The sequence below is a fragment of the Acanthaster planci genome, linkage group LG02 (genome assembly GCF_054643075.1).
Source record: "Acanthaster planci isolate LZ-2023a linkage group LG02, COTS_SCS, whole genome shotgun sequence".
Classification (NCBI taxonomy): domain Eukaryota; kingdom Metazoa; phylum Echinodermata; class Asteroidea; order Valvatida; family Acanthasteridae; genus Acanthaster; species Acanthaster planci.
In genome coordinates this window covers 4,521,351-4,546,453 of record NC_141778.1, presented here as the reverse complement: position 1 = coordinate 4,546,453, position 25,103 = coordinate 4,521,351, and the positions used below count along the sequence as shown (strand labels likewise).

General features: G+C 42.3%; 2 protein-coding genes across 4 annotated transcripts; one reads left to right on the top strand and one right to left on the bottom strand.

The window, feature by feature from the left end:
- The first annotated feature begins 776 nt into the window (after positions 1-776).
- On the top strand, positions 777-12,713 carry LOC110975353 (dipeptidyl peptidase 1-like). Of its 2 annotated transcripts, none has more exons than XM_022227787.2 (8): positions 777-1,048; positions 3,875-4,025; positions 4,480-4,579; positions 5,023-5,307; positions 5,521-5,670; positions 7,981-8,223; positions 8,600-8,825; positions 9,893-12,713. In XM_022227787.2, the coding sequence occupies exons 2-8, from the start codon at positions 3,882-3,884 to the stop codon at positions 10,134-10,136; spliced, it is 1,392 nt and encodes a 463-aa protein (XP_022083479.2). In that variant the 5' UTR covers positions 777-1,048; positions 3,875-3,881; the 3' UTR covers positions 10,137-12,713. The 2 variants fall into 2 exon arrangements, with proteins under 2 accessions (XP_022083479.2, XP_086989685.1); XM_087133559.1 differs by lacking the exon at positions 777-1,048 and adding an exon at positions 1,090-1,634.
- An 8,442-nt stretch (positions 12,714-21,155) lies between these two features.
- LOC110975377 (uncharacterized) lies at positions 21,156-24,814 on the bottom strand. 2 transcript variants are annotated; one of them, XM_087133365.1, is made up of 3 exons: positions 24,518-24,814; positions 23,162-23,331; positions 21,156-22,074 (listed from the first exon to the last, which is right to left on the bottom strand). In XM_087133365.1, the coding sequence occupies exons 1-3, from the start codon at positions 24,637-24,639 to the stop codon at positions 21,920-21,922; spliced, it is 447 nt and encodes a 148-aa protein (XP_086989491.1). In that variant the 5' UTR covers positions 24,640-24,814; the 3' UTR covers positions 21,156-21,919. The 2 variants fall into 2 exon arrangements, with proteins under 2 accessions (XP_086989491.1, XP_022083518.2); XM_022227826.2 differs by having other exon boundaries at positions 23,174-23,331; positions 24,518-24,808.
- Between the last annotated feature and the right edge of the window lie 289 nt (positions 24,815-25,103).

The window sequence follows — 25,103 nt, the reverse complement described above, 5'->3', positions numbered from 1 at the left end:
CTGTAACATACGTAACCTGACAATGAACCTAACTTGTCATTGAACGTTTGGTATTTAAGGTGAAGAATCCACCTTTGGATATGCAGATAAAATGGCTATTTTGAAATTCACCTAGTGATATAGTAAGAACTCGGCGTGTTTCAACACATATGTGTTTTGTTGTTCAATTCTAGTTAGTCATGAAGTGAGGAGATTCATGAACTAAGAAAAGCAAAAGTCGTCCATGGTTGAAATTGCATACATGTAGGCCTAAGTCAGGAAAAAACGCATGACATCATGTCATGCGAAGGGTAACCGTGGTAATGAGGGTAATGACTGAAGCAATGGATTGAGAGTTTAGAGGATTTATCCAAAACGGGAATGGTACGCAAGACCAGCCAAGGAACAACACAGTGTATTCTAGATTTTACAAGTTGGGTCTTGAGTGTACATTGCCCAAAAGTACGAAGCGTAGACAACGATGCCAAAATGATTTTAGCATAATTGAAGGAACATGAGTAGATTTGCTAGGGATCAACCATACAGCTCGGCCCCAGTTCCTTGATTGTCGAGCTGAATGTCTGGCTGGCTTGATAGCATTATATCCATACTGTTTTTGCAACTCTCCTGTTCCTGCGTACTAACCATGCATCATTTCTTCATCTCATCATAGAGTCATGCCTGCAACTACAGAGGTTCAGTGTCTCACTGCCTCAAGACAAAATCACCCATCAGTGCCGTCGTGCCTTGTCTCTCTGGAAAACGCCCATTCGCTTGGTTGCTTCCGTAATTAAATCCTGACGCTGCGCGCCGGGCGCTACGGACGTACACCGGCCCGCCCGCAGATTTTTGCGGCAATGTGCGATGCGCATTTCCTGTCCATTGGTGTCTTTTATTATCAAATTAGCCGCTGTACCTAACGCCCACGCTTCATTCTCTGTCTAGCAGCGCCACACTGCACCTGTAAACTGGATACGGTGAACTGTGTCTACGGAACGGCTAATACTGCACAGCGGCCGGGCATACTCGCACCTCAGACATACGGCGACTGCCAGTCCACTTGCGACAGGTACTTGTTAGCATTTCTCACTTTTTCTCCATGGCATGGCCTAGCCTCAGTTGCATAAAGCGGAAAGTCGCCTGCCGATCGGAATATCTGCACCAAATAGAGATCTGCTTATGGGTCCCATTGTCATAGACGTGAGAAGAACTCCATTTGTCGAATTTTTTGGCATAACGATCTTTTATGGTAGACATCATCAGATTCCCATTTCGAAGTACAAAAAAAATCCTTTTTACGGGTAAAGCAACGGTAACATTCCCAGACATCTGTCTCGATAGTGCAATTTTCATGCAACATTTACGCCTGGAATTTTTCGTCTGTAAATCACACGGAAGATTGGCATCTTTATACCTTAATTCAGGAAGGTAAACGTGTCCCAGATTCAAAAAATCAGCGTATGAAATAGTCGTTAATATCAAAGTAGAGGGAAATTAGCACGATTTCTTGGGTTGGTGGAGTTGTCCGATTAAGGCTTCATTTATGCCTACTGAGCTACAGTGTGGCATGAGGGTGCGTTTGCCAGGCGACCATTTGGTTTTGGTTGCTGATATTTCCGGGAAGCTGAAAAAGTGTAGCCCTGTGCTTGAGTCAGGTAAGGTTCCTCGTTTTGACCATTCTGCACCAAGCAGTCATCTTAGATGCTTTATCTACTGATTGATTGGTTGAACGTTTTGTTTTGGCATTTCACTCCAGTAACTATTATTATCCAGTTATTATCTTGTCGATATTCTGATCACGCCGCTACGCAGCCCTTCCATATTTCTCTTTCTAAATGTTTGTTATCTTTCAAGGCCTTGTGAAATATAGTCATGCAAAAACTGGCTTTTGCATGCATTCACTGAGATTCCCTTAACCACTGTTGATGTGCAGTGAAAAACGAACCGTACACTACGTTTCCAATCCTTCCATTGTTTTGGTTACGGCGACTGTTGTCGCTAATTTATTAAAAAGGGGGAAAGAAATTAAGCTTAACATAATGAGAAATAACTGTTGTGATTTGTTTCTCTTCATGTTAGTGAAGTTATCATATCTTTCAAAGATGAAAGTGAAAATCCTCAGGCGACATGTAAGGATATATGAATCACACGTGACTATCTTATTCCCAAGTGTGGACCAACTTGTCTTTCTGTTAATGACGGATACTTCTTAAACTGAGCTTGATTTACAAAGTCATTTTTTTACCCTTTACTATCAAGATGGTTATACCTTAAGAATATCCTAAATATCCTTCTTTTTTCATGTCTCTCCCTGGAGAGGTGTTGAGTTTCTGGACTAATGGTAGCCTATAAGTTGTCTGTATATGCATTTTGCGCCCATCATGAAGCCTACAGAAGTTCATTTAAGATACCAAGAGTTTGTTATCAAAATGCAATAAGAACCTTTTGGTATATTCCAAAATCTATCCCGTCTCAGTTGCCTGCAGTCAGTTTTTATATCTTTCAGACAGCTAAGCACAACATCAGTTGGTCAAAATAGTGAAAATGAAGTTTAGAGACACATGGCACACTGCTAAAACTCTTCAGTTTTTCATCATCGTGGAAACATTGCACGTTTTTTAAACAGATATATCTCATTTTGAAAATAAAGCCTTATTACGAACCTATGGGGTATACATTGGTGCAACCTCGTCCCCACTGATAACTTAATTTCCAGCTGGCTTTTGTAGTAATCCCAGAAAGGAAATTTTCATCCTATATCTGATGCAGCGACACACAGGATACGATTTTTCTCGTGTTTTGGTATTTACATGTTTAACTTATATTACTTTTTTTCTACATTAGCTGGGAATTATGATATCGACTTTTTGTTTTAAACAATCCTCTTTTCTCCAGTTTGATTTAAACTACAAAAAAATGTGATAATGCACATTGGTCAGATGAATAACTTTATATCTTTGAAACATCGCGTTGTCCAATATAACACACCGTGAAGAAATGAAGACTGTGAATGTCAGACACCGTATAATAAAACGTTCGCTAATTGAAAACGCGATCGGGTACCACACAAACAAATCAACAAACAATAGTCCGGAGCAACATTCTAAACTGCAATTTCCTCTTTATTTTACCATGGACCACAAAGGTTCATCAACATACGTGTCCAAATTTGTTGGAGATGCAGATGATCCGATCTCACGAGTAGGGAGCCGTGGATGCGAACTGCTCGACACCATGGGTACGAGGTTGCCAGAGGGCAAGGATCGCTTCTGTAGAATTCGAGCGCGGTGTCATGCACTAATTCGCTGTGAGACGTTCTGTTCTGAAAACATTAGTGGTTCATAAGGGAGTGTTGTGGATAAAATGAGACACCTTTGTTGTCTATGGTAAAATAAAGGAGAAGTTGCAGTTTAGAATGTCGCTTCATGACCGAGGACAATATTGTACACCGTAGACTCCCCATCCCGTTATAGCTTTGCATGCATTTTAGCAAAATGTGAATGCATGGACTCAGAAGCGCATATCGCAGATATGTAGACCTAATTGATAAAGTATAGGGTTGACTGGTTGCACTCGTGTACAGTTGGTTCACTCCTTGTCTCGTCATTCCCTCGTTGACCAAGTGGGGAAAAAATAGCGTGCTTGTCCTCAATCCCTGGTTCGTTTTCAGCTGAAGGAAAGTTATTTTGTGTCAGGTTTTCGTTATTTCATTTGTTTTGTAATGTTATCAGTGTAACCAATAAAGGGAAATGTCTTTAAATGTCAAATTATTTTCAGTAAAATAGTAAAAGGTCTTTAAGACAAACGTATGGAAAGATTAGACCCCTTGGTACTTTTACTGCAAAAAAAAACCTGGACGTTAGACAGGTACATTTTATACATTCCTCCTACACAGTGACAGTATGTTGTGGTCCTATTCTAACCGTCGACTCCTAGCCTTCTGCGCCATCGTAGTCTGGGCCCATTGCGGGCTTGCGTCCGCAGACACACCAGCAAACTGCTCCTTCGATGCCATCAGCGGAAAATGGATGTTTTATATCGGCCCGGTAGGTGGTACATGTAATTGTAATGTTTCCTCACCGAGATTTAAGGTCAACATATTAAACGTCATGGAACTGCCGATGCTACACAAAGTTTCTCGTATTTACCAGGAAGCCATGAGTGTGAATGACTTCCCAAAAAATGTACGGTCGCCATTTTCACAAATAGAAAGGTTCTAAATTTACGGAATTTTACCGGAAAATGTTATCTGGCATTTTGTGTGTATACTTTGCGGGAAATTGTTGACGTCTATGCTGAAAATAGTCACAGTGTTGTGCAAATATGCTTGGTTAAACGACTTCAGAAATAATATGACCATCAGTATAAGCTTCTGGTAGTCACAGCGGTTCGGTTGAGAACCAAACAAAGAATGAAATTCACTCATGAAACATGACCCTGGAATGAGTCTTGTTCCTTTTTTATCCTGTGTGCTACTTTAATTCGTTAATTGAACTCCAGGGAGGCCACACGAACAAGATCAACTGCTCTCAGCCATGGCACTCTGTATCTCAATGGAGCGTCATGCTGCATTTCCCGGATGTTGCAGTTGATAAGAACGGTAATAACTAGTCCATAACTCAATTTGAATTTCGTCAGAATTGCCCCCCCCCATACCAAATGTATGGAATAGTTCACAATTGCTGTTGTTGTTGGCTCTGGGTTTGGATTTAGGTTTGGTGTGATTTTGGGTTTGTTTTGGATTGGTTTTGGTTGGATTTTTGTTTTGGTTCTGATTCTGATTTTAGTTTTGGTTTTGAGTTTGGGTTTGGTTTTAATTTTGAAATTGGGCTTGGTGTTGTTTTGGTCTTGGTGATGAGCTTTATTTGAGTGTGGGATGGTTTGGTTCAGTTCGGCCCAGAAAGCATAGAATACGCATTATAACGATCCACTTCTTTTCAAGCAGTTGGAAAATAAAGCAGTATGAGAAACTACCAACTGGGTTGGTAACAAGAACGAATCCTTCCTTTTTCATAGTCATTCACGTCGCACCTTCCACTGCAGGTTTAACTGGATTTTGGACGCTGATCTACAACCAGGGGTTCGAGGTTGTCATCCATGGCCGCAAGTTCTTTGGCTTCTCGGACTACGAGGTGATCAGTCGGAAACACGTCATCAGCTTCTGCAATATCACCAAAGGATGGGTGCATAATAGCGATGGGCGGAACTGGGCGTGTTTCCGGGGTGTGCGTGTCTCGGGGCCAGGGGTCGCAGACCCCCCAGCGAGCTACACAGTGGAGAATGTGGACGAAAAGCGGCTGTACAAACAGAACGAAGATTTCATAGAGAGTGAGTAATAAAGGAACAACAAAATGGAGTGGGTTAAATCTTTGTGAGCCCCCCCCCAAAAAAAATGGGGGAAGAAGAAAAAAAATCGGTGAAAAGGCGAGACAAACAAAACAATTACAAGAGTTGATAAGAATCACGTATGCAGTTCACGTGCGTGTTTAGTGGGGGATGAAATTAATTTCATTTTAAAAACACATTTCCTAATTTATGCAGAAATAAATCAGTACCAGTCCAGCTGGAACGCCAAGAGGTACAGTATGTACGATAACCTCACGATGGGGGATATTCAGCGCAGGGCCGGCGGCAGGAAATGGAAGAATGCCTATCCTCCGCCAACCATCCCTGATGAAAAGACCAGAGCTGGTAAGAATTACATCGTGGTCTCATCACGATTAGACATGATTCACTTAACCCTCAGAGCCGGGGGATCCGTATTTTTTCCAATGTCAGAGCATACACTTATACGGTAATCTGGAAGCGAAGTTCGAATCCTACTTCCAACGTTTGAACGTTAGCATTATTATGAGTATATCATTTTGCTGAAACTCCCAATCTTATGTCCCAATGGCGATAGTGGCTTTTTTCAAGCTCTAAGTGGTTAGAATTACAGGAAAATCCGGGGTCAATATATCAGAGTGTGCCCAACACCTGACCCGACTAATCACTGCAATCGAAGAACTTTTTTTCGGTTTTTAATTTGATGTTTTTTAGGGGGAAAATGAAACCGTTAGCAAAATGGCAGTAGCTTCACCGTATGGTTATATGCTAAGCTAATAAGCAAGGCTTTCCAATGTCTATAACACTGTTTACTTTCCCTCGAATAAAACAAACATTAACGCTTAAGATGTCAGCAGGAAATCAGATAACTTCTCAAGACTAATCTATACCAACAAGAAAACGAGATGACGTTTAAAAAGAGTGCCGTCAAGATTCGGGTCTAAGACGTCCACCATTAGCACTCACTTCCTCTACCCAACACTCTACACAAGCCAGTTTGACTGACCGTCTTGTTCCCTTCTTCTGTGCACATACTACAATAATACTGCTCAGGCTTTGACTTCATTTAGGTGCCTGTTATGATCACAAGCCGGTACCGGTGCGCCTTGAGCAGTTGACGTAAATGTCATGCTTATTACTGTCGCCATCACCCGTCAACAGAGAGGGGGGAAAAAGGGCCTTAGCCATCACGACAGCTTCGTAACACCACGGACGCCTTCTGGTTCACGCGTCCTCTTCTTAGTGTGTGTCACTTCCTTCTGTCTGCGTGAGACACTTTTTCGCGACATTTTGAGCCAAAATTCCCCATTCCTATCCACAAGTAATCCAGCAAGTTTCCGAGAGGCAGAGAAAATGATGGAATGGCATGGCGGTTAAGTAGCAGTCTTTCAGGCTATTTCTTAATGGTCTGTTAGCTGCAACCTTTCACAGAGAATGCCTGAATCGTGGATTTCTTTTTTTTTTCAGAAATCTTTAAACCTTTAGGTTCAACCGCCGCCAACAGATGTTTTAGTTGTGATGAAATGCATCATTTGCCACAGATTTTTTTTTAACATTAATAGCTTGAAGGTGACAACATGTCAGGGTGCATTTGGATCAATCTCAAATTCAATTCAATTCTGTCTTTCAGGCGCAGAATAATCCCAGTTGTATCCTTGCCAACAAGCATGTAGTGTCCTTAGCAGATGTTGAATTTCTTCTGACAGAAGTGGACTGAGATACCATTTGCTCGGAATTAACAGCTGGCAGTTGCTAAGAACTTTCTTATTCTTTACTGTGAAAAGGTTGATTTGTTAATGTTGCCCAATGTAATAACAGACGATATCAAAATTACCTTGGAATTTCCCAATGACCGGGAAATTGTTAGAGAAAAAATTAATTCATCTTCCACAAGGTCACTGTACGTGTTCGCATGTTAAGCAAGACATTGGAGACACATTGTCAAAAGTTTGCTCTTTCTTTCCCAGCCGCCCTTGGCTCTGTTTCTGTCGCAAACCTCGATGCCATACGCAACCTCACGCGCGCGCTTTGTTCCCGAAAGACCTTGCCTTTTTAAAATACCAAGCTGGCCCATCAGAATCCACAAAATTTACAAACTATCTCTGCTTACAAATTTGAAGACACCCAGCGGGCGAACTATCCCGAACCATTTGTGAGAAATGACACAAAGGCTACGAGTCAACTAAAAGTCTCAGTACTGATTCGTTGCAATCCTTTTGTCAAGATGCAAATGTCTTGCATCGAGGAGTGACGCGTTTCGTTATTTAAAGGTTAACAGAAATTAAAAACATTTAGTTCACGTGAAGTATTTCAAAACAATAAATACGTAACCATTTCAAAAACATCATCAATTCAATGTTTACCATAATAATCGTGACCCCAAAATGAATAAAAAAGATCCCGCGTTTCCCCGGCCGTTCGCGCTCCCAGGCTGATTTGATGACGTCATCGGCAGTATAGTGTACATGTACATTGCATGATACAACACATAGAACATGTACATGCAGTATCGCACGCTTGCAATAGAACACATTGAGTTCGATGTAACTCGGCCACAGGCAAACACCGTCTTGGTTCAAGGCACAGTCTTACCGTGTATTTCTTGAACTGGGCTTAAGATCCATGTGTACCATGAATTCTATACAAAGTATTATTTTAAACTATTTCTGTCGACAGAAAGTGCGAACCTTCCTGATCACTTTGACTGGCGCAATGTGGGGGGTGTCTCGTTCGTTCCACCCGTGCGGGACCAGGGCATCTGCGGCTCGTGTTACGCCTTCGCCTCCACGGCACTCCAGGAGTCCAGGTACCGGGTCTTGACTAATAACTCTATTCGACTGGTGCTGTCACCTCAAGAAATCGTCAGCTGCTCCATGTACTCTCAGAAGTGTGACGGCGGGTTTCCATACCTGATTGCAGGTAAAGAAAAGTTCGCACGACGACTTAGTTTAACCCAGTTCAACCAGCATTACTCGGACGATGGATGGTTAGACTCGTTTATAGCTGACCATTTGTATAACAGATCCTTGGGCACGCTTGCATCACTGGTAGCCATTTTTGTTGAAGAAACAGGAGAGCCGTTGACATGGTAACAGCTGCAAAGCATGCATGGCAGAGACCAGAGAAATGCAAATAACGGCAAAATGTGAGTGACATTGGGATTTCGCCAAAAACATGGTTGACTAGTAGGACTGTTTTGCTCGTACATTAACATGAACAAGTTGATTAGGTCAAACTATTTGCGCTTAGTGCTTATACAATAATTGTGTTCTTAAATTAATTACAATTTCATCAGGAAAATATGGCCAGGACTTCGGGCTAGTAGACGACTCTTGCTTCCCGTACACGGAGTATAACGAGCCGTGCCGGCCCGTGACCTGCCGCCGCTTCAAGACATCTGACTACCGCTACATCGGTGGCTTTTATGGCGCCTGCAACGAGGACCTGATGAAGATTGAACTGCTCCGGAATGGCCCTGTCGCTGTCAGCTTCGAGGTCTATGACGATTTCCTGTACTACAGGTAAGTCCAAGCTTAATAACAGCCACGTGACTATTTGTGCACATGCGCAAGGGTAGTTGCAATGTTGTAAAAAAAACTGTTGCCCGCTATCAAGAATGCAACGGTGACAACTTATTTTTTCCATTTATATTTTAATAAATTCGTGCGCATTAAAATATAGAATGGCTGAATTTTAGTCGGGAAGCTTTTCCATGTAGACTTTTGCGTCACTGCGAGAAACTGTATATGGTTTACATGGGACATGAATGATGCAAAACAACCGTAAAGGTGTCTTTACTGTGTGTGTGTTATACGCCTTCCGAAACAGTGCGTTCCAGCGTTGATGAACGAGCCTATATGCATTGTCATTTTAACGGAGTGTGTTGATGTGTCCCCGTCAACCATTTTATCTTTGGTTATGTCATTTTAAGGGGTATTTTGTGTCTTTAATGCCATGCAAATATCCATATTTATAAGCGAAACTGCGATGTCGTTCTGGGCAAATCTGCACCAACAAATTCTAAAAAATCTGGATATTTTGCTGTCGTTCATTTTAATTCTGGAGTCATTCTTTTTGAAGCGAATCTGGGTTTCCAATTTCAAAAGAAAGTCACAAAACTGAAAAAGCCTCCCAGAATTAAATCACAGCAGAACCTCCCCCCCCACCATAAAAACAACATTAGTTTTGACCTTTTTGTTCCCATGTTTTTAGCATGTTTTAACCCACGAAATGTTTGTTGTGTGTCTAGGCACGTGTCTAAATGCTGAAGGCTCTTCCGTCGTACATGCTCGCCTTTTTAATTGCTAAACGCAATAAAAATGTTCGTTAAAAAAAGTGTCACAGCAGCTCTCTGGAGAAGTGTTGAACATTTGAAATGATTAATGAAGTGTACCTTCCTTTAAGTTACAGTTAATAAACAAGGGAAGACATATAGTTGTACATTAATGAAAGGAGCAAAAAGTGATACAAATGTTAGAAAAAATCATCGCACGGACCCTTTAAAATACTTGCAAGCACAGAATTGTATAGACGTATTACAAATTGTTTTACGTCGTCTTCATAAATACACTGTCATCTTCTTTGCCAGGGGCGGCATTTACAAGCACACAATGCTGACAGATCGGTACAACCCCTGGCAGACAACGAACCACGTGGTACTGGTGGTTGGCTACGGCTACGCTGGGGACGACCCGGACACCGGCGAAAAGTACTGGATCGTACAGAACACGTGGGGCGAGAGCTGGGGCATGGAAGGGTACTTTAAAATCCGGAGGGGAACGAACGAGTGTCACATTGAAAGTATGGCTGTAGCGACACTGCCTCGTCCATAAAGCAAATAATAACACCATACTTAGCTAGATCCATCCGTTGGATTGAGAACAGGATACAAAAGTGGATACAAAGTGGTCATTCTAATGACCATGCAGATTAGTGAAATTTATCATTTCAAGTTTACCACGCTGGTATTCACCTTAGACACGGTTTGAAACCTCCCACATATTATTTGGCCTTCAAACCAACCACAGTAGAAACAGAACAACCGTCAATGCGTGGTACCCTGACGTCACTACACGCCTATCTAGTCTTTCTATGTCCTGGGCGTTGTAAGAGCTTGCTTATTGGCACAATAAAAACAAAAACACTAAACCTCTTCAACATTTGCAGTGCATCATGGGACTGAATACCAACGAGCCATATATGAACCTAAGGAAGTGAAGCAGTCAGGTGAAGTGAACCGATCAAACGTAAAGTAACATCTTCTTCAGAAAAGTAGTGAAGTACCTTTTGATCAAGTCGCTGATAACTGCATAGAACATATATATCATTATATACACATATGAACTGGCAATTCGGTCACTAGTGCACGTCTATGTCCCTGAGGGGCTGTAAGTGACCAGAAGGGGGTCTTATTGTCCTCAGCCTTCGGCCTCGGAAAATAAGACCCGCTTCTTGTCACTCACAGGCCCGAAGGGCATAGGTGTGCACCGAATTTGGCCAGTTGGTATGTGTTTAATAACACACTTCAAACTAGAAAAATGGTCTTTCAGGGTTTAAACTGTTTTAATTCAACTTTCTATGGCATTTCAAAAATTGAAGAAAAAAAATTAAAGGCTCATTTTTTAGTGTCCCGTGACGCAGTCTAATTTTGAGTTGCTATAGGGCCCTCAACAAGGAAGAGAAGTTTTCCAGAATTTGAACTGTTTAAATTCAACTTTTCACCCAATACCATTTCCAAAAATTTCGTTTTAAAATGAACCATAGCAACCTCCAGAGGGCGCAATAACCAGTCAAGACTATAGTGCCTGACCGGGCACTAGACGCTAGATTTGATGCGCACGCATGTCTAAGGGCGTGTCGAGTCACACTGATGCCAAATTCATGTACTAACCCATATTAGTGAACCACGCTTGACAGTATTTCAGCCAACCAAGATAAAGAACAGGAAGATGTGCGGTTTAGCAATTGTACTAATAAAAAAGACACGGTCCAGTCACTGTACGTTAAAAAATTAAAAACGTGATTGATTGCAAAAATGCATAATTAGCGTTATCTGTCGTTCAATTCCATGATGCATTGCAAATGTTGAAAAGGTTTATTGCTGCTCTTCTAAAGGTATGCCATATTGCATATTAAAAGCTTGTGTATTTGGCTAGTTTAGCATTATAATGATGCACGTGACGCATGCATACAGCTAATAATATAAAGTATTAAAAAATATGGTACCAAAAGCCTTATCTTAGAGTTAAGCAGTTGATAAAACAACCTCATGGGTTATCACTCTTGCTGTTTTTTGTAAATAGGCTTAAGAATAATTATCATTTTCAAATACGCATTTATATCAATTTCTGTATGCCTCCCTTCCAAGACCCGTTCTGACAATTACATCCGGTGCTTCGCAGTGTCATATTGTATTGGTTTATTTGAGGTTCATAACTGTAATGTAAAACTGTTTAATTGTTTGGGGTTTTTTAAACGTGAAGTTGGGATGAGGATTGCTTGGTTAGAGTTTTGACCAGACAGCAAAGAAAATTCATGCTTTTGTGTGACAAGTAAAATGTTCTCGCTTGACAATGGCCGCACAAAGGCCAGTTCATACTTTAAGAAAACGGAAAAGCGACGCGAATCTGACGCCGGGAAGAAAGTGTTTAAAGTTTGCGCTTTGGTAACACGATGTCACAATTTCGCTTTCACAATCGCTATCGCACCTAGAATGAACCGGCCTTTAAAAGTTGTGATCATTTTTAAAGTTTCTTGAAACGTCTACGCGTAGATGCCAGTGATTATTTTATATAATAAAAATCAATGCTCACAATAATTAAAGTAAAGGTACGTTATGAATATTGACATATTAAATCACTCTTCGCATTTAACGTGACGTGGTGCAAAGCTTTATGCAGTAAGCCAAGCCCAGTTCGTGAGAAGGTTAACTGCTGAGTGTGTTCATTGGGAACACAAAATGACACACTCTAATCTCCACTCAGCCTTAGGGAAGCAAATAGATCCTATGCCTTGTGTAAACCTTTGTTTTGAAACATTGGCTGCCATCTCGAATGGCTGGCTAAGGTTTGGAGCGAGTTTAAACCTAGTTAGCAGCAACGTCTGCCTTAAAATACACATTTTCTCCACGAACGTCAAATTGAAGAGTGGAGCCTCTAAGTGTTTCAGTAACTAATAGGGATAGAAAACTGCATAATATAAAGACAAGGTAATATTTTCAGGCGAATAAGCAGCCAAGTTATCGGCACCAAAAAATCGCTAAAATTTGCCGGAAATAAAGTTTGGCCACACTGTAAAAAAACCAACGCCCATTATAAACGCATCTTTGCATAATTTGATTGTAAACATGTAACCGTTTCAAAACATTTATTGGGAAATAAACGTGTTTCGGTATTGTGTCTTGTTATTAATTTTGAGAAAAGTATTAACTAACTATTATTCGCCTTACGATTTGTTGCATTCGATCCCCGGCCCCATTCGAGAAAAATACTGAAAACAGTGTTTAATTAGCAGCATCCGTAAGCCCCACTGAGACTCTTACATCCTGGCCTTAGTGTAGGACTACACTATGTACTTGTATGGTTCAAAAATAACGTTTTGTAAAAACTGAAATTATTTAATTTAAAAAACAGCTCCTTTACAGTTCCAGAATATTTTATGTTGGTTGTGAAGATGAGATCATAATTTTATTAGTATCACATCGTGTAGTTAAGTTGAAAATGCAGGATCTGAACCCATCCGGGGAAAGATTAGTAAAAAAAAAAGATTTTTAGGTTGAGAACCTTACGTCGAGTGCCGATTTTTATCCTGAGTCGAGTCCGTGAATTATCTTTATGCTGTCGTATACCATCTAAGTGTGATGGAAAGGTGTAACTAAGCAAAACTTTGTCCCGAATTACGAGGTATAGCGGCAGTGTTAGTATGGAGAATTTAAATTGTTCTGTTCACGTGAATTTAAAGAACTCAGTGAGCCAGATTTTACTCAAATTTCACTCGCAATGGGCTTATTGACTTTGGTACGGGGATAGTTGTTGATGTAGGAAGTGAAGCAAGTGAGATCCAAAATTCTTTCACACCCATGTTACCTGCACAAATTCCTTTTAAAGAGCACCTCTAAGGAAAACATGTGTAACCGAGGGGGAAACTAATAACAAAAAGGAATGTGGCGGCACAAGAATCCTGGCACAGATATATGTATATTATTCTATTTCTATCCCAACGAGTATGGGATATTATATGAGTAAGATTGAATTATTTTTACAGGGAAAGTATTTCTATTAAATAAAAAACGACAGCCAATACTAGGTGATCTGCAAGAGATCTGCAAAAGATAATACAAGAAGTTTCATAAATGCATGTACAATTCTTCCTTCAACCTATATAACATGTTTACAGGATGACACCAGTTCTTTCACAAATATTAAGGACACTTAAGTACACGCACATATTACAACATTTCATTTGCAGTTTCGATAATAGTTTCACCAGATTCATGCATGGTATATGAATAATTTAGAAAACAACCCAACTAACGAACATGAAGGATGTGGGACACATACTCCCAGTATTATTTAGTTTCATAAGAACCTACCAACTACAAAGCTGAGGCTGGTAAGTGCCAACAGTTACCAGCTGCCAGTACGGGTACTATAAACTGCAAATGTCAAGATGCTGTAAGATAAAAAAAGGAAATTTCGTACAATATGCATGTAGAGTGTATAGTGTTATGTACATATCACTTCTTTATTCTTCTCGATCAATCTATCAAGAGACATCTATCCAGAGACATATACACGTGGCTGTAATTTGCTCAAATAATACACATGTAACTGTCATATCCTTAGCGTTCCTAGGCACTTATTTAATCAAAGAAAATGTGCATATGATAACTGAATTTTTTTAGATACATATTTCACACAACCAATAATTTTCATGCACTCCAATTACAAGAATGGAAGTGTTCATGTGGACAGAGCAACAGATAACCCCAGCCTCAAGCCTGATATGTGTCTGAAATGCTGATATATGCATCTCAACTTCTCCATGTATCTTTAGCTTTTGTTTTTTCTCTCTCAATGAGTTAAAACACATTGCAAAAGAGTCAAGACAGTGTGTAGTGTACATGTAACAAGGAAGACTATTGCCCAACTCATTAACCCTAACACTCCTCAGTCCTCCAACAGGTGAAGGATTGAGGAGTGTTAGGGTTAATGATCAAGCTATCTCCAAATGCACCCGATATTCATGCCATATGCGAATAAGGTTTCAAGTATAGAACGGTTGTAATACGTTACCTGTATCACACAATCTATTAATTAATATAAAGAAAGCTCTAACTTACCCTCCAGCTGATCATGATTTGCCAATCAACACGGCAATGGCCGTACCAGTTAGTACCTCATACGCGTATGTAATGTACATGTATGAGAGCTAGAGTACTAGAGACTGGGTTGGCAAATAATGCTTGCTCTAAGGAGGCTCTGCAGCAGAGTGACTCAGTTTTGAATATCTCCAATAGTCACCCCATGCCCAACAAAAGAGGGTGGTGCAGTACCAAGCTGTACATTTTGGTTGAATGCAGGGCAGAGTCAAATGTTTATTCAGATCGCCAGCAAGGGTGCATATACCCAGCAAGAAATGAGACCGAGGGGTACCCCCCCAACATGTCCAATCTCTATACACATTCCAGACTATTGTTACTTAATACATCCCCCCCAAGATGTCTGAAAGGAATTCCCCAGATTCCTGCGAGACAATGACCAACACAAAGCAGGGGGGGGTTCTCTCCGTTTCATACCTTGCTGCATATGTGGGTGCATGCCCAGCTGCATAAATTGCTACTGCCCACAACTGTCAAGAGGGTATGAGAATAATGTAATGGCAGAGGGCGCTCTATTCAGTGTTGCTACAAGGTTTCATTCAGTACATGTATAATAAGTTACATTTGCAAGACAGTGAAGAAACCAGGTGACTCATAGTTGACCGCTCATGCTCAATAAGTGAGAGAAAAGAGAAATGTCACAGGGAAGTGGAGGGACCAGGTGACCTAAGTGGGTCGACTGGTCACACATGTTTTCTCTGATTTTATCTGTTCAAATAAATATGGGAGTATCCTAATCGAACGCAGTATCATTTGTCTTCAGAGCTCAACTATAACAAGCTAAAAAGGACTGTTTTTTCTTTTCATGCCAAGATGCAAATTCTGAATGTAGATTGCGTCACTGAGGAGAAAACTAAGAAAACGAGAGAAACCCTCGCCCTGTGTTCGTAGTGGATACAGCCTTGCGCATACCAAACAATGGCTACATGCATTTTTGGCGCGCATGCACATTCCTAAATGAGGCTACATTAAGAATTCGCATCTTGGCATGAACAGGAAAAAGTCCTTATTAGCTTGTTATAGTTGAGTTCTGAATACAAATGACACTGCGTTCGATTTGGATGCTTCCATATTTATTTGAAAAGATAAAATCAGATAAAGCATATTTCCTTAGAGGTGCTCTTTAATGTGATGCTTATTTCCAGATAAATTTTGGTTCACCCCGTTGAGTAATGCATGCATGTACGTGTTGCAGCGGTGTTGGACAAATTTTTCATAGTGGCATATCTCTGTTATTTTCCCTTTAGAAATTTTCAGGAACCACTACACAAAATAATGATGCACGATTTGTTGAACTCAGCCTCGTATGGTTTCATGCTGACGCAGATGCAGCCTTACATGACGCGTAATCAACTTGGACAGATCTCGCGGGGACCGCACGACAGAGCATTAATTGGACCCGTCACCGCTTGTTGGTGGTGCGCCTGCGCTGTTGAAGAAAACAAAAGGTAGTCCCTTCATAACCGTGTTGAGTGAGTCTTACAGTGAATTTTATAAGCTGCGCATTTCGCTGAGCGGTACTTCACTGTCAAAGGGTTTTCTGCGACGCAACTCCAGCGGTGACCTGCCAAGCAAGTACCGGTACCTGTCGGTGGAGCAAACGGGCTCTGTGTGCCGTTCAAGTTGTCAATCCCGAGCAGGGATTGCCAAGCGACAAACACAAGCACCGCCATCCCCTGCATGTAGGTTTCGCATTCACCTGTTCACTCTCTGATCGACATTCTGAAAACCGACAGGGGTTTCGGTGCACGCACTCAACGCAAGATAAATTCCTCGATGCCGAGATGCGAGTATGATACCGTCCATCTACCGCATGGATCCCCTTATTGGGCAGTTTAGCAACCTCACCCTCGATATGAGGAACCAGAAGACGCAGAGTAGCCACAAAAGGTTAGCCGTGGGCTCCCGGCCTAAGGCTAAGATAACGCCGCTTGGTACTGATGTTATCGCAGCGCCCACCGATAAAGCTGCACCGGAAATTCCGAACAGGCTTACGGCAACAGGTTGCTCCGATGAAGCAGAGTCCGGGACAGAATCTGACTGGTTCGTCAAGCGCTACATCGACAGCCTCCCCGTGCGTCCTGACAACACTTTAACAAAACCGGTGGCACGCCGAGGCTTCCGTTGGATCCTCTCAAAAAGCCTGACGAGCGCGAGCCTCCAGAGTGACGGCGAGGACAATGCGTCGGGGCGACGCAAGCGGCTGGTCGACCGTCTCCCTTGGTCAACCCCGCTGGCGCCTCCAACCACGAAGAAGCTACGCACCCCAGACAAGAATCTGTCGTTCACTTCGAATAAGTCCCGAGAGCTACCGCCCCTGTACAACGCCCAACTCCATGCGTCCAATTCACTGCTTGGAAACATCTTTGAGAACGACGAGGGAGAGGACGGAAGCGCCGCCGATACAATCGTCACCAATTCCCTATACCAGTTCATTCCTAGCCCACCGCTCGCACTACCACCACTGACAACCGGCAGACACACGGATACGAGTTCTTCACTTCTTCACTTCTCAAAAACTGACTTCCTTTCCTCTGTCAATAGCGACATTGGGCAAACAGAGGCAGTTCCATTGCCACTCATTCACCGGAATGGCAACCAGGGAGAGCCTGCCAGAGGGTTGCCGAATGTGAACGGTGAGGGAAAGACACGAGCGGATTCCTCGGTTCTATGCGCAGTTGGTAACTGCACAGGTGGTGAGGAGACCGTGGGATGCCTCTTCGGATTGAAAGACTCCGACACGATCGAGGAAGACTACGTGACATTACGGGAGGAACACTCGGCCAAGAGGCCCGTAGACGATTCAAGCAAAGGCAGCTTCAATGGCAAGCCCCCAGCGCCGGCGGCCACAACGGGCAAGAAACGGGTGACGTGGTCCAAGACCTTACCACGCCGCGTAGGTTACGCCGTCTGCAGCTTCCACCCGTCAGAATTCGCCAATTCGGCCCCTCGTCTAGCCCAGCAAGACACTAGAGGCAGCCCTAAGCAGCACATCAAGAGACGGCAGGCCTGTTGCCTCGAAAACGACCCTGCGCTCAGCCTCGTACATCTCGCCATGACCGACCGCAAGTACGCCAAAACCGACTGGAGAAGTAAAGCGAGAATTTCTGTTTCCATTTTCCAGTCAATGGGACGGAAGTAAATTCCCCTCCTTAAAGCGTACATTATTTCTTCACGAAGTTCTTGTTTACTCTTAAAACAGCTGAACGTAATTTTTGAGGTATGTGCGTTTAGGCATACATGTATTTAAAATTACCTGAGCTAGTATCTTCCGATACCTTCACATCTACATTTACAACGAAAGCGTCACTGTTGATAACCATCTGGTCTTTGTTTAGTTGTCTGTATTTGCTAGCTTGTACGTTAGTTTGTGATCGAAATTTACATGCACTCGTTCTAAAAACTGCCAGTCACTAAAGAGGTCACATGTTCTTGGCGACTATTTTTGGTCAGCATAAATAAAAACATGTATTTCAAATGCCTTCATATTTTGTGCCACTTCATGTCTCATTAATTACAGTCATTGCAATGCTCCAAGTTGAGATTTCGTGGGTAGTTGAAGACTTTTCCTTTTTTTTTCTCGTGTCGATTATCCGTGAGCACGCAAGAGCCTGGAAGCTATCTTCTTCCAGCTTCGTGAGCGAAACAAACAAGATATTAGTGTTTTGTTCGTTAACCTAGGCTTCTTTATAGATGAAAGCCAAGGCGATCGTATTATGTGCATTTTGGAAAACAAAATAGTGCCGATGGGAGGCATTGGTTGAATAGTAAGTTGTAGAGTTGTTTGTTCTTGACAATTAGGGACAGCGTTTGCCCATCCATTTCCAGGTTTTGCCACGCAGTAACGTGAAAATTGGCGGACCACACGGGCAAGGGCGTCACGTTTTCGGGTCGATCGGTCCAAGAACCCTTAATTTCGCCTTTGACTTTTATTGATAAGCAGAATTCGCCAAAGATGGCTATTTGGCGCTTTCAAAACGGTGACAGTTTTCTTTTGAAGGACCCAACACCGCCGTGGTGTAGGCCTACTTCCATGTAAAAACGGCTCCGGGCTAATTTATTACGTAGCAGTAATATTGTGTTAAAACCCACTGCTGGATGTACCGTTAGATCTCACAGCTAATAGGTAGCAAGTGTTTACGTAACAATTATTGATGTAAACTTAAACGCGATGTGTATGTGCTGCCCCGTCTTACCATGTTTAGAACAGGACTATCGTGTTTTTAATTTAAGAATTGCAAAGCAGTGATAAGCAGTTGCATGTACATGTACTCACTTTTAACATTTACCTTTTTATGTACTGTTACGATCCCAGTTGATCCAATTGTTTTGAAAAGGTGTGTCTCCCCGAAAAAGGTATTTTGGAATTCACGCACGTTTTTGTAACGTACAAAAGATTCCGTAGTCATTTGTTTCTCCCTCTGTCAGTGCCTATATGGTCTTAGCATGTGCGTTCCAAAATAGCCAGCGTTGGGTCAGAACCCCCGTGTCGTCTTCTCCTCTGCATCGGCAGACCGTGGCCGAGGCTGACACTGCTGTGGGACCGTTGACCTGGAGTGCCGTGACTCCATGCAGAAGCCGAATCTCGAGGACCGACACCAACCTACCTGTCTGAGCTGGGCTGTTCTGGCGCGGGGTGTGGAGGTGGTTTGCCCGACGACTGTGCTCGTTTAGCCATGGCACTGAATAGACGGGGCCTCATCTTTCTCGTCTTTGTTTTGGGCTCCTTAAGGTTATGCTCGGCCGAATATAATTTGCTTCGTTGTGCATTAACATGTTTTTGCCGGCTTGCTAATTTTCTTTGTATAATTGTGCTTGAGTGTGCTAATGTAAATAGTTTTGCTTTTATGCTTTTGCTTGTCCCAATTCACGGTGTTCTTGCATGAGAAGTTTAAGTTGCAAAAAACCACTAGATTTACTTTGCATTTAGTTATTGCTTTGCTGGTTTAGCCTAAGTTTATAATTCAGTGTCGTTTCAAATTAGTTCCTTTGCCGGCCTTTGTTACCCGTATTTTAGTGTCCTTGTTCCCGTGTTTTGATTTTCTTCTGCCGTGCGTTCTCCGTACGTAACTGTTTTGTTTTGTATAAAACCAGGCGGGTTCGTGATCAGAACGGCAAGACAAAAGCGCGTACTTGTACTCATAAGTGTCAGGAGAAATAAATGCATGTGGAACACTGGTTGCTTACTTGTTTTCTCTGTGTCTTTCGTATATCTCTCCGCGAGGCTAAGAAGAGTACCAGGACACGCGATACCAACTCGAAAATTACAACTACCCGGTTCAAGTTTTTCCCGCTAATTCCATACAACCCGTTTGAAAACGAAGACTACTGGTTATAAACATGAAACAACAACAGCGTGTATATTTTGTTCAAAGAATGCCCTACAGTAGCTCCATATTTCTATTGTTCAACACAACGGAGCGCGGAATGCTTCGCTACCAAGAATCACATGGCGTCAACGACTATGATGCACGCGTTAAACGGTCGCATCGCTGCCAACAAAATGAACACTCACACTCCCCACCAATATGGCTCTTTTCAACCGATGAGGGGGTGCTTCTACTCAAGGCGGTTAACATCCATAAAAGCATATCGTCATTCTTAACCACACGTCGTCTTACATCCCACCTTACAATGATCTTTCTCTTTTACAGTGCGCATAAAGGAACCTCGAGTACAAGTCTGTGACATTTGAGAATACAAACGTACATGTACGTACATGTGTAGGCATGTTGACTGAATTGTGGGAAATATACCGGGACTTCGTGCAATGAAACATACGAACGTGACACCTATTTATAGGCGATATGGAATGATGCCAAACACTCTGATTCATAATATCCCCTCGTTAAAATCGTGCACCAAGTCATCATCAATCCACCCAATTTCGACCAAGGGGGGTTGGGGGTTAACCTCCCGTTCTGACACCAAAAAAAACCAACTAAATAAATAAAATGATGGTAACAATACTCCGATGGCATCCTGGAAGGGTTATATTTTGTAGAGTACTTCAATAACAATGTAACGCATTATCTACGTGTCTGCCTGTCCGCAATAATCTGACAAAAAAATCTAAGGGATTGAACCCCCCCCATGCATGGATCCTCCCTGGGCCTTCCTTATCCAGTCATGAACCAAGTCTTACATTATCCATTGGCAGACCCCTTGGGGACCACGCCCTGATAAAGGGGACTATTTCTGAACCCCTCCTTCCCAAACAGCCTAAACATTTAGCCTCATCCTTCAGAAATCTTGATCTTCTCTTGACTGCTTGAAGTCATCCGCACAGACTGTGACAAAGTCCTGGAGTGCCCTCGTGGAGGCCTATTTTCGATATTTAAATGCAGTGACAATCAAAGCACAGGGAAATATAATCCAGACTTTGACCAAGACAATGATAAAATAACATTGATAAATGCATAACTGATGTTGTGGCTGCAGACGAAGGAACTGATGAACAGAGAAGCACCGGTCGAGTTCGACTAATTAGGAGACTTTTATTTTTACTCCAAGAACTCGCTTAAGCTTCCGGTTTAATAAAATGAGTGTTATAACTCAATGAATAGGGTATTGCGGGACACAGAGCTTCCACACTCTCCTTGTGGCTATGCCTGGTAGAAAGTAAAAGTCTATTCACAGTCAGTCTAACCCTCGTCCTGAGTGAAATGTGAAAAATGAGCACAAAAGGGTGATGATCGTTTATCACGAGATGCTGTCTAATACGGAAAACATAACTTAGGACATCGTCTCTAGGAAGAGGGGGTGTTAGGTCAGTTTAGTGGGAATTCAATGAAGTCATGCCATGAGGGCAACTGACCAAGGGACTTGTGTCCTCAGGTTACTGCGAATGTGGGCGGCGGGAATGGCATGTGTGCAGGGAAGACCTCGAGTGTTGGATGGTTGTTTACGAGGGACATCTGTTACATTGGGTTTATCAAATTCTGCTCTTACACTAGTCCATGTACATGTATGAAGACCAGTGATAAACAAGAAACCCTCAGTCAGGAACTAACTTGTGAACCAGTGATGGATATACGTGCAGGTTCGTCAGATCATTTCGAAGTGCACAGAATGTGGCACTGTGTGTAACACTGTGTCCCAGTACTTGAATGAAACCGGATCTGCCCTTGTGAACTAACTAGTTAAACCGCCCGGATTAAGTGGAGACTGGCTCTGCCTGTCAATACCAAATCTTGAGAGGAAAGGAGAAGTAACTGAAAGGGTTCATCATTACGCTCATGGCGTTTCCGGTGCCCCGTCAGCATCTGGTGTTGATGGAACACTTCTTTGGAGGTCTTCTTGGGCTGTTTGCAGAGCTGTTGCAGCATCGGAGAAATCCGGTTGGTATTCTAGGGACTTCTGAAAATCCTCAATGCCCTCCTTAAATCTGGCTGAAAGAATTCAAAAAAACAAATAATCAGGCAAAGGAGTGTTAGTAATTGAATATAAAAATGCCACAACATGTAAAGAAAAAAAAAAAGCATCACATGGGGCTGAAGCTCTTACCGCCCTTATCAACCCTCGAAGTGTTTCCTGGAGTCTATCACAAGTCCTCCCTTGTTCAACTTAGGAGCTATTCATATGAACTGGGACAAAAATATTCTTTTTCAGTGCTCATCCCATTGACTGGGCTTGTGAAAAAACTTGTAATAACTTCATCACAACACTGCGCCTGTCCGTCCCCCCTCCATTTTCCCCCATTTTTACTGTTCGCTCCTTTTTAGAATTTATTTCGGGTCTAATGGGACCTAAATATCAATTATGTAATGATTTCACGTTGTAGTAATAATAATAATAACAATATAGGCATTTATAAAGTGCCTCTTAACAGAGATCAAAGTACACCATTATTACCCCTGTTCACTGGGTCTATAAAACATTCCAAATACCATCTCAGCTCCCTGGGGAGTATACAGCTTGATGCGGTCACTATTCGGTGCAAAGCGGCTAAATCAACCAATGACCATCTCTGCTCTCACAGGTACCCAATTACTCCTGGGTGGAGAGAAGCAATGAGTGACAAAGTGCCTTGCCCAAGGGCACTGGCATCATGACCCCAGGCTGGATTCGAACCTGCAACCTGAAGCTTTACCCCGCCGACTATGAATCCGATACTCTTAACCAATAACCACAAGGCCACTGCTACGGTACAATGTAAATTGTAAATTTGTATGTACTTTATATTTCCAGATCCCCTGGCACCCTTCCAATGAATTTGGTGCGGAGCTGCATCCACCTCATTCTCCTTGGTGTACATGTACTTTGTTTTACCTGCTTAAGATACTGACTAAACATGCTCCCTACACTGCATGTATTTTGATTCAATCAACTTAATGAGGGCCACAGTATACACTGTACAGAGACATCAGCAATCCTACGCCTACACTGATGGTGAATGCAGGTACAACACGTGGGACCTAACAAATCCAAAATCACAATTCAAACTAATTTTTCATTGGCATTAATTGGCTTCCATACATCGGTTTCTACCTAGCCTGTAGTGGATCTGTCCCCTATTGTAGTAGGCCGTTGCAAAGCTGTCGTTGATCCCAATGGCAGCAGTGTAATCCTCTACTGCTTCCTCAAAGTCCACACGTAGGTACTTGATTTGCCCTCGATTGTTGAATGCCTCAGCGAGAATCTGCCTCCTGGAACGCCAACATCCCAAAAGGGTGTATTCATCAGAAAAATGCGAAGTTCATGTGCAGAAACTGCTGCGATCTGCTCCCTGAGTACACTGACCAGTAATATATCTCAAGTTATACAGCCTGCTATTTCGATCCCGATACATGTAAAGTCTTTTCGAAAAAGTGTGAACAATTAATTAAGCACTGCACCTGTATAATTTAACTTGCTTGGGACTGGTTCTCTACTGTCAGGGGTCATAATCAAGCAAAAGATGCACAGCCCAGGACGCAGTACTGACCCTTAAAGCAAGGCAAATCACTAGGCATTTATGAGGCCCTTGATACAATTTCTGGATCAGAGATTGAGCCTTGAAATTTCATCCACAGGAGTCCAATACAACTTCTGCACAGAGTGCTACGCTGGTCATATTCTGCCCTAGCCCCACACCTAATGTTGTAGTAGCTCTCTTTTACAATCTGTCTCTTATGTGGTGGCGAAAGATAAGAGACAGATTTTAAATGAGAGCCAGTACAGCCCTACGTGTGGGGCTAACTCTGCCCTGGTTGGGGTAAAGGTTGAGAGGCTTTACCCATGATAGAGGGAACAAAATCACAGGCAATACATTAAATGCACTAGTCCAGATTTGAAGAATGCATGTGCCTTGCTAACCTTCGATTAACGTGATCCAGGTGTGCTCATCGCTCAAGGCGGAACATTATCCGATTCTTGATTTCAAGGGTCCACATGGGTGAGATAGCATGTTAAGGCAGTTTGGAAAACCTAACTTGATGGCTTATGGGGGATTCACAATAAGTCTTCTAGTGTAAACTCCCCCATCTGAGCCCTGGATAAGCGAAGGCCAGTTGACCGGACTACACAGATGGCCCTAGTCTGGGGCCACCCCATGAAATGAGCAATTATTTCCCAAAGTCATGAGCCAAAAAATGGGTTTTTCCAAACTGTCTACAGCACAATAGTGACAACGCTGTTCCATTCCACATTGTGCAAGTGTGGAAAGAGAACATAAAGTTTGTACATTTTTTGTTTTCATGTTTTAAAAATAAATATTATGGGCCTCGCTCCAAAATTTTGGTGGTAAGGCTTAAATCATGGTGGGAGGACAAAAACTGAAGATAGCCTGTGGGCCGTAACGTTAGGTTGTACACCTAGCGTTACGTTGTAACTTACAGCAGGTAGGCTACTCACATTCCGTCGCTCGATTCGACTTCCGCACTGCAACCATCAATGATCTTTGTGTACAATTCCTCCGCTTTTTCATTGTGCCCAAGCATGAATTGACTTTTGGCCTCCTCAAATAACTCCTCCATTACTAAAAGCTGCGATGAGTAGGAACAATTCTGAAGATTTCCCTCGTAAAATGCTGTATTTACGATTTACACGATTTGGTACCTGCTGGAACTTCTGCCAAAAAAACGGTAGGGTTGTTTCACCCACAATGCTAAGTATTTTGTACATGAGTGAAACTGCACCGGCTCACTTACCTCCTTTTACTCAATGGTTTATTTTCAATTACATGTACACGCTCCTTTAATATAGCGCCCTCTCTAGTCCTTTCTGTGGAATAAAATACTGACGATTTCTTGAGAACTGCTGTATTGTCATGAGTTGAAGGAATCGTCATTTTAGCATCACGAGTAATGGAAAAGTAGTGCGTTTTCTATTATGTATTCATTTTTATTTAAATGAACTTTTTCCAAAGAACCTGAAATTCAGCATGTCAGTTAAAGTTAAACATTAGAAGTACAGGCCTACAATTAATAGCCACCGACGA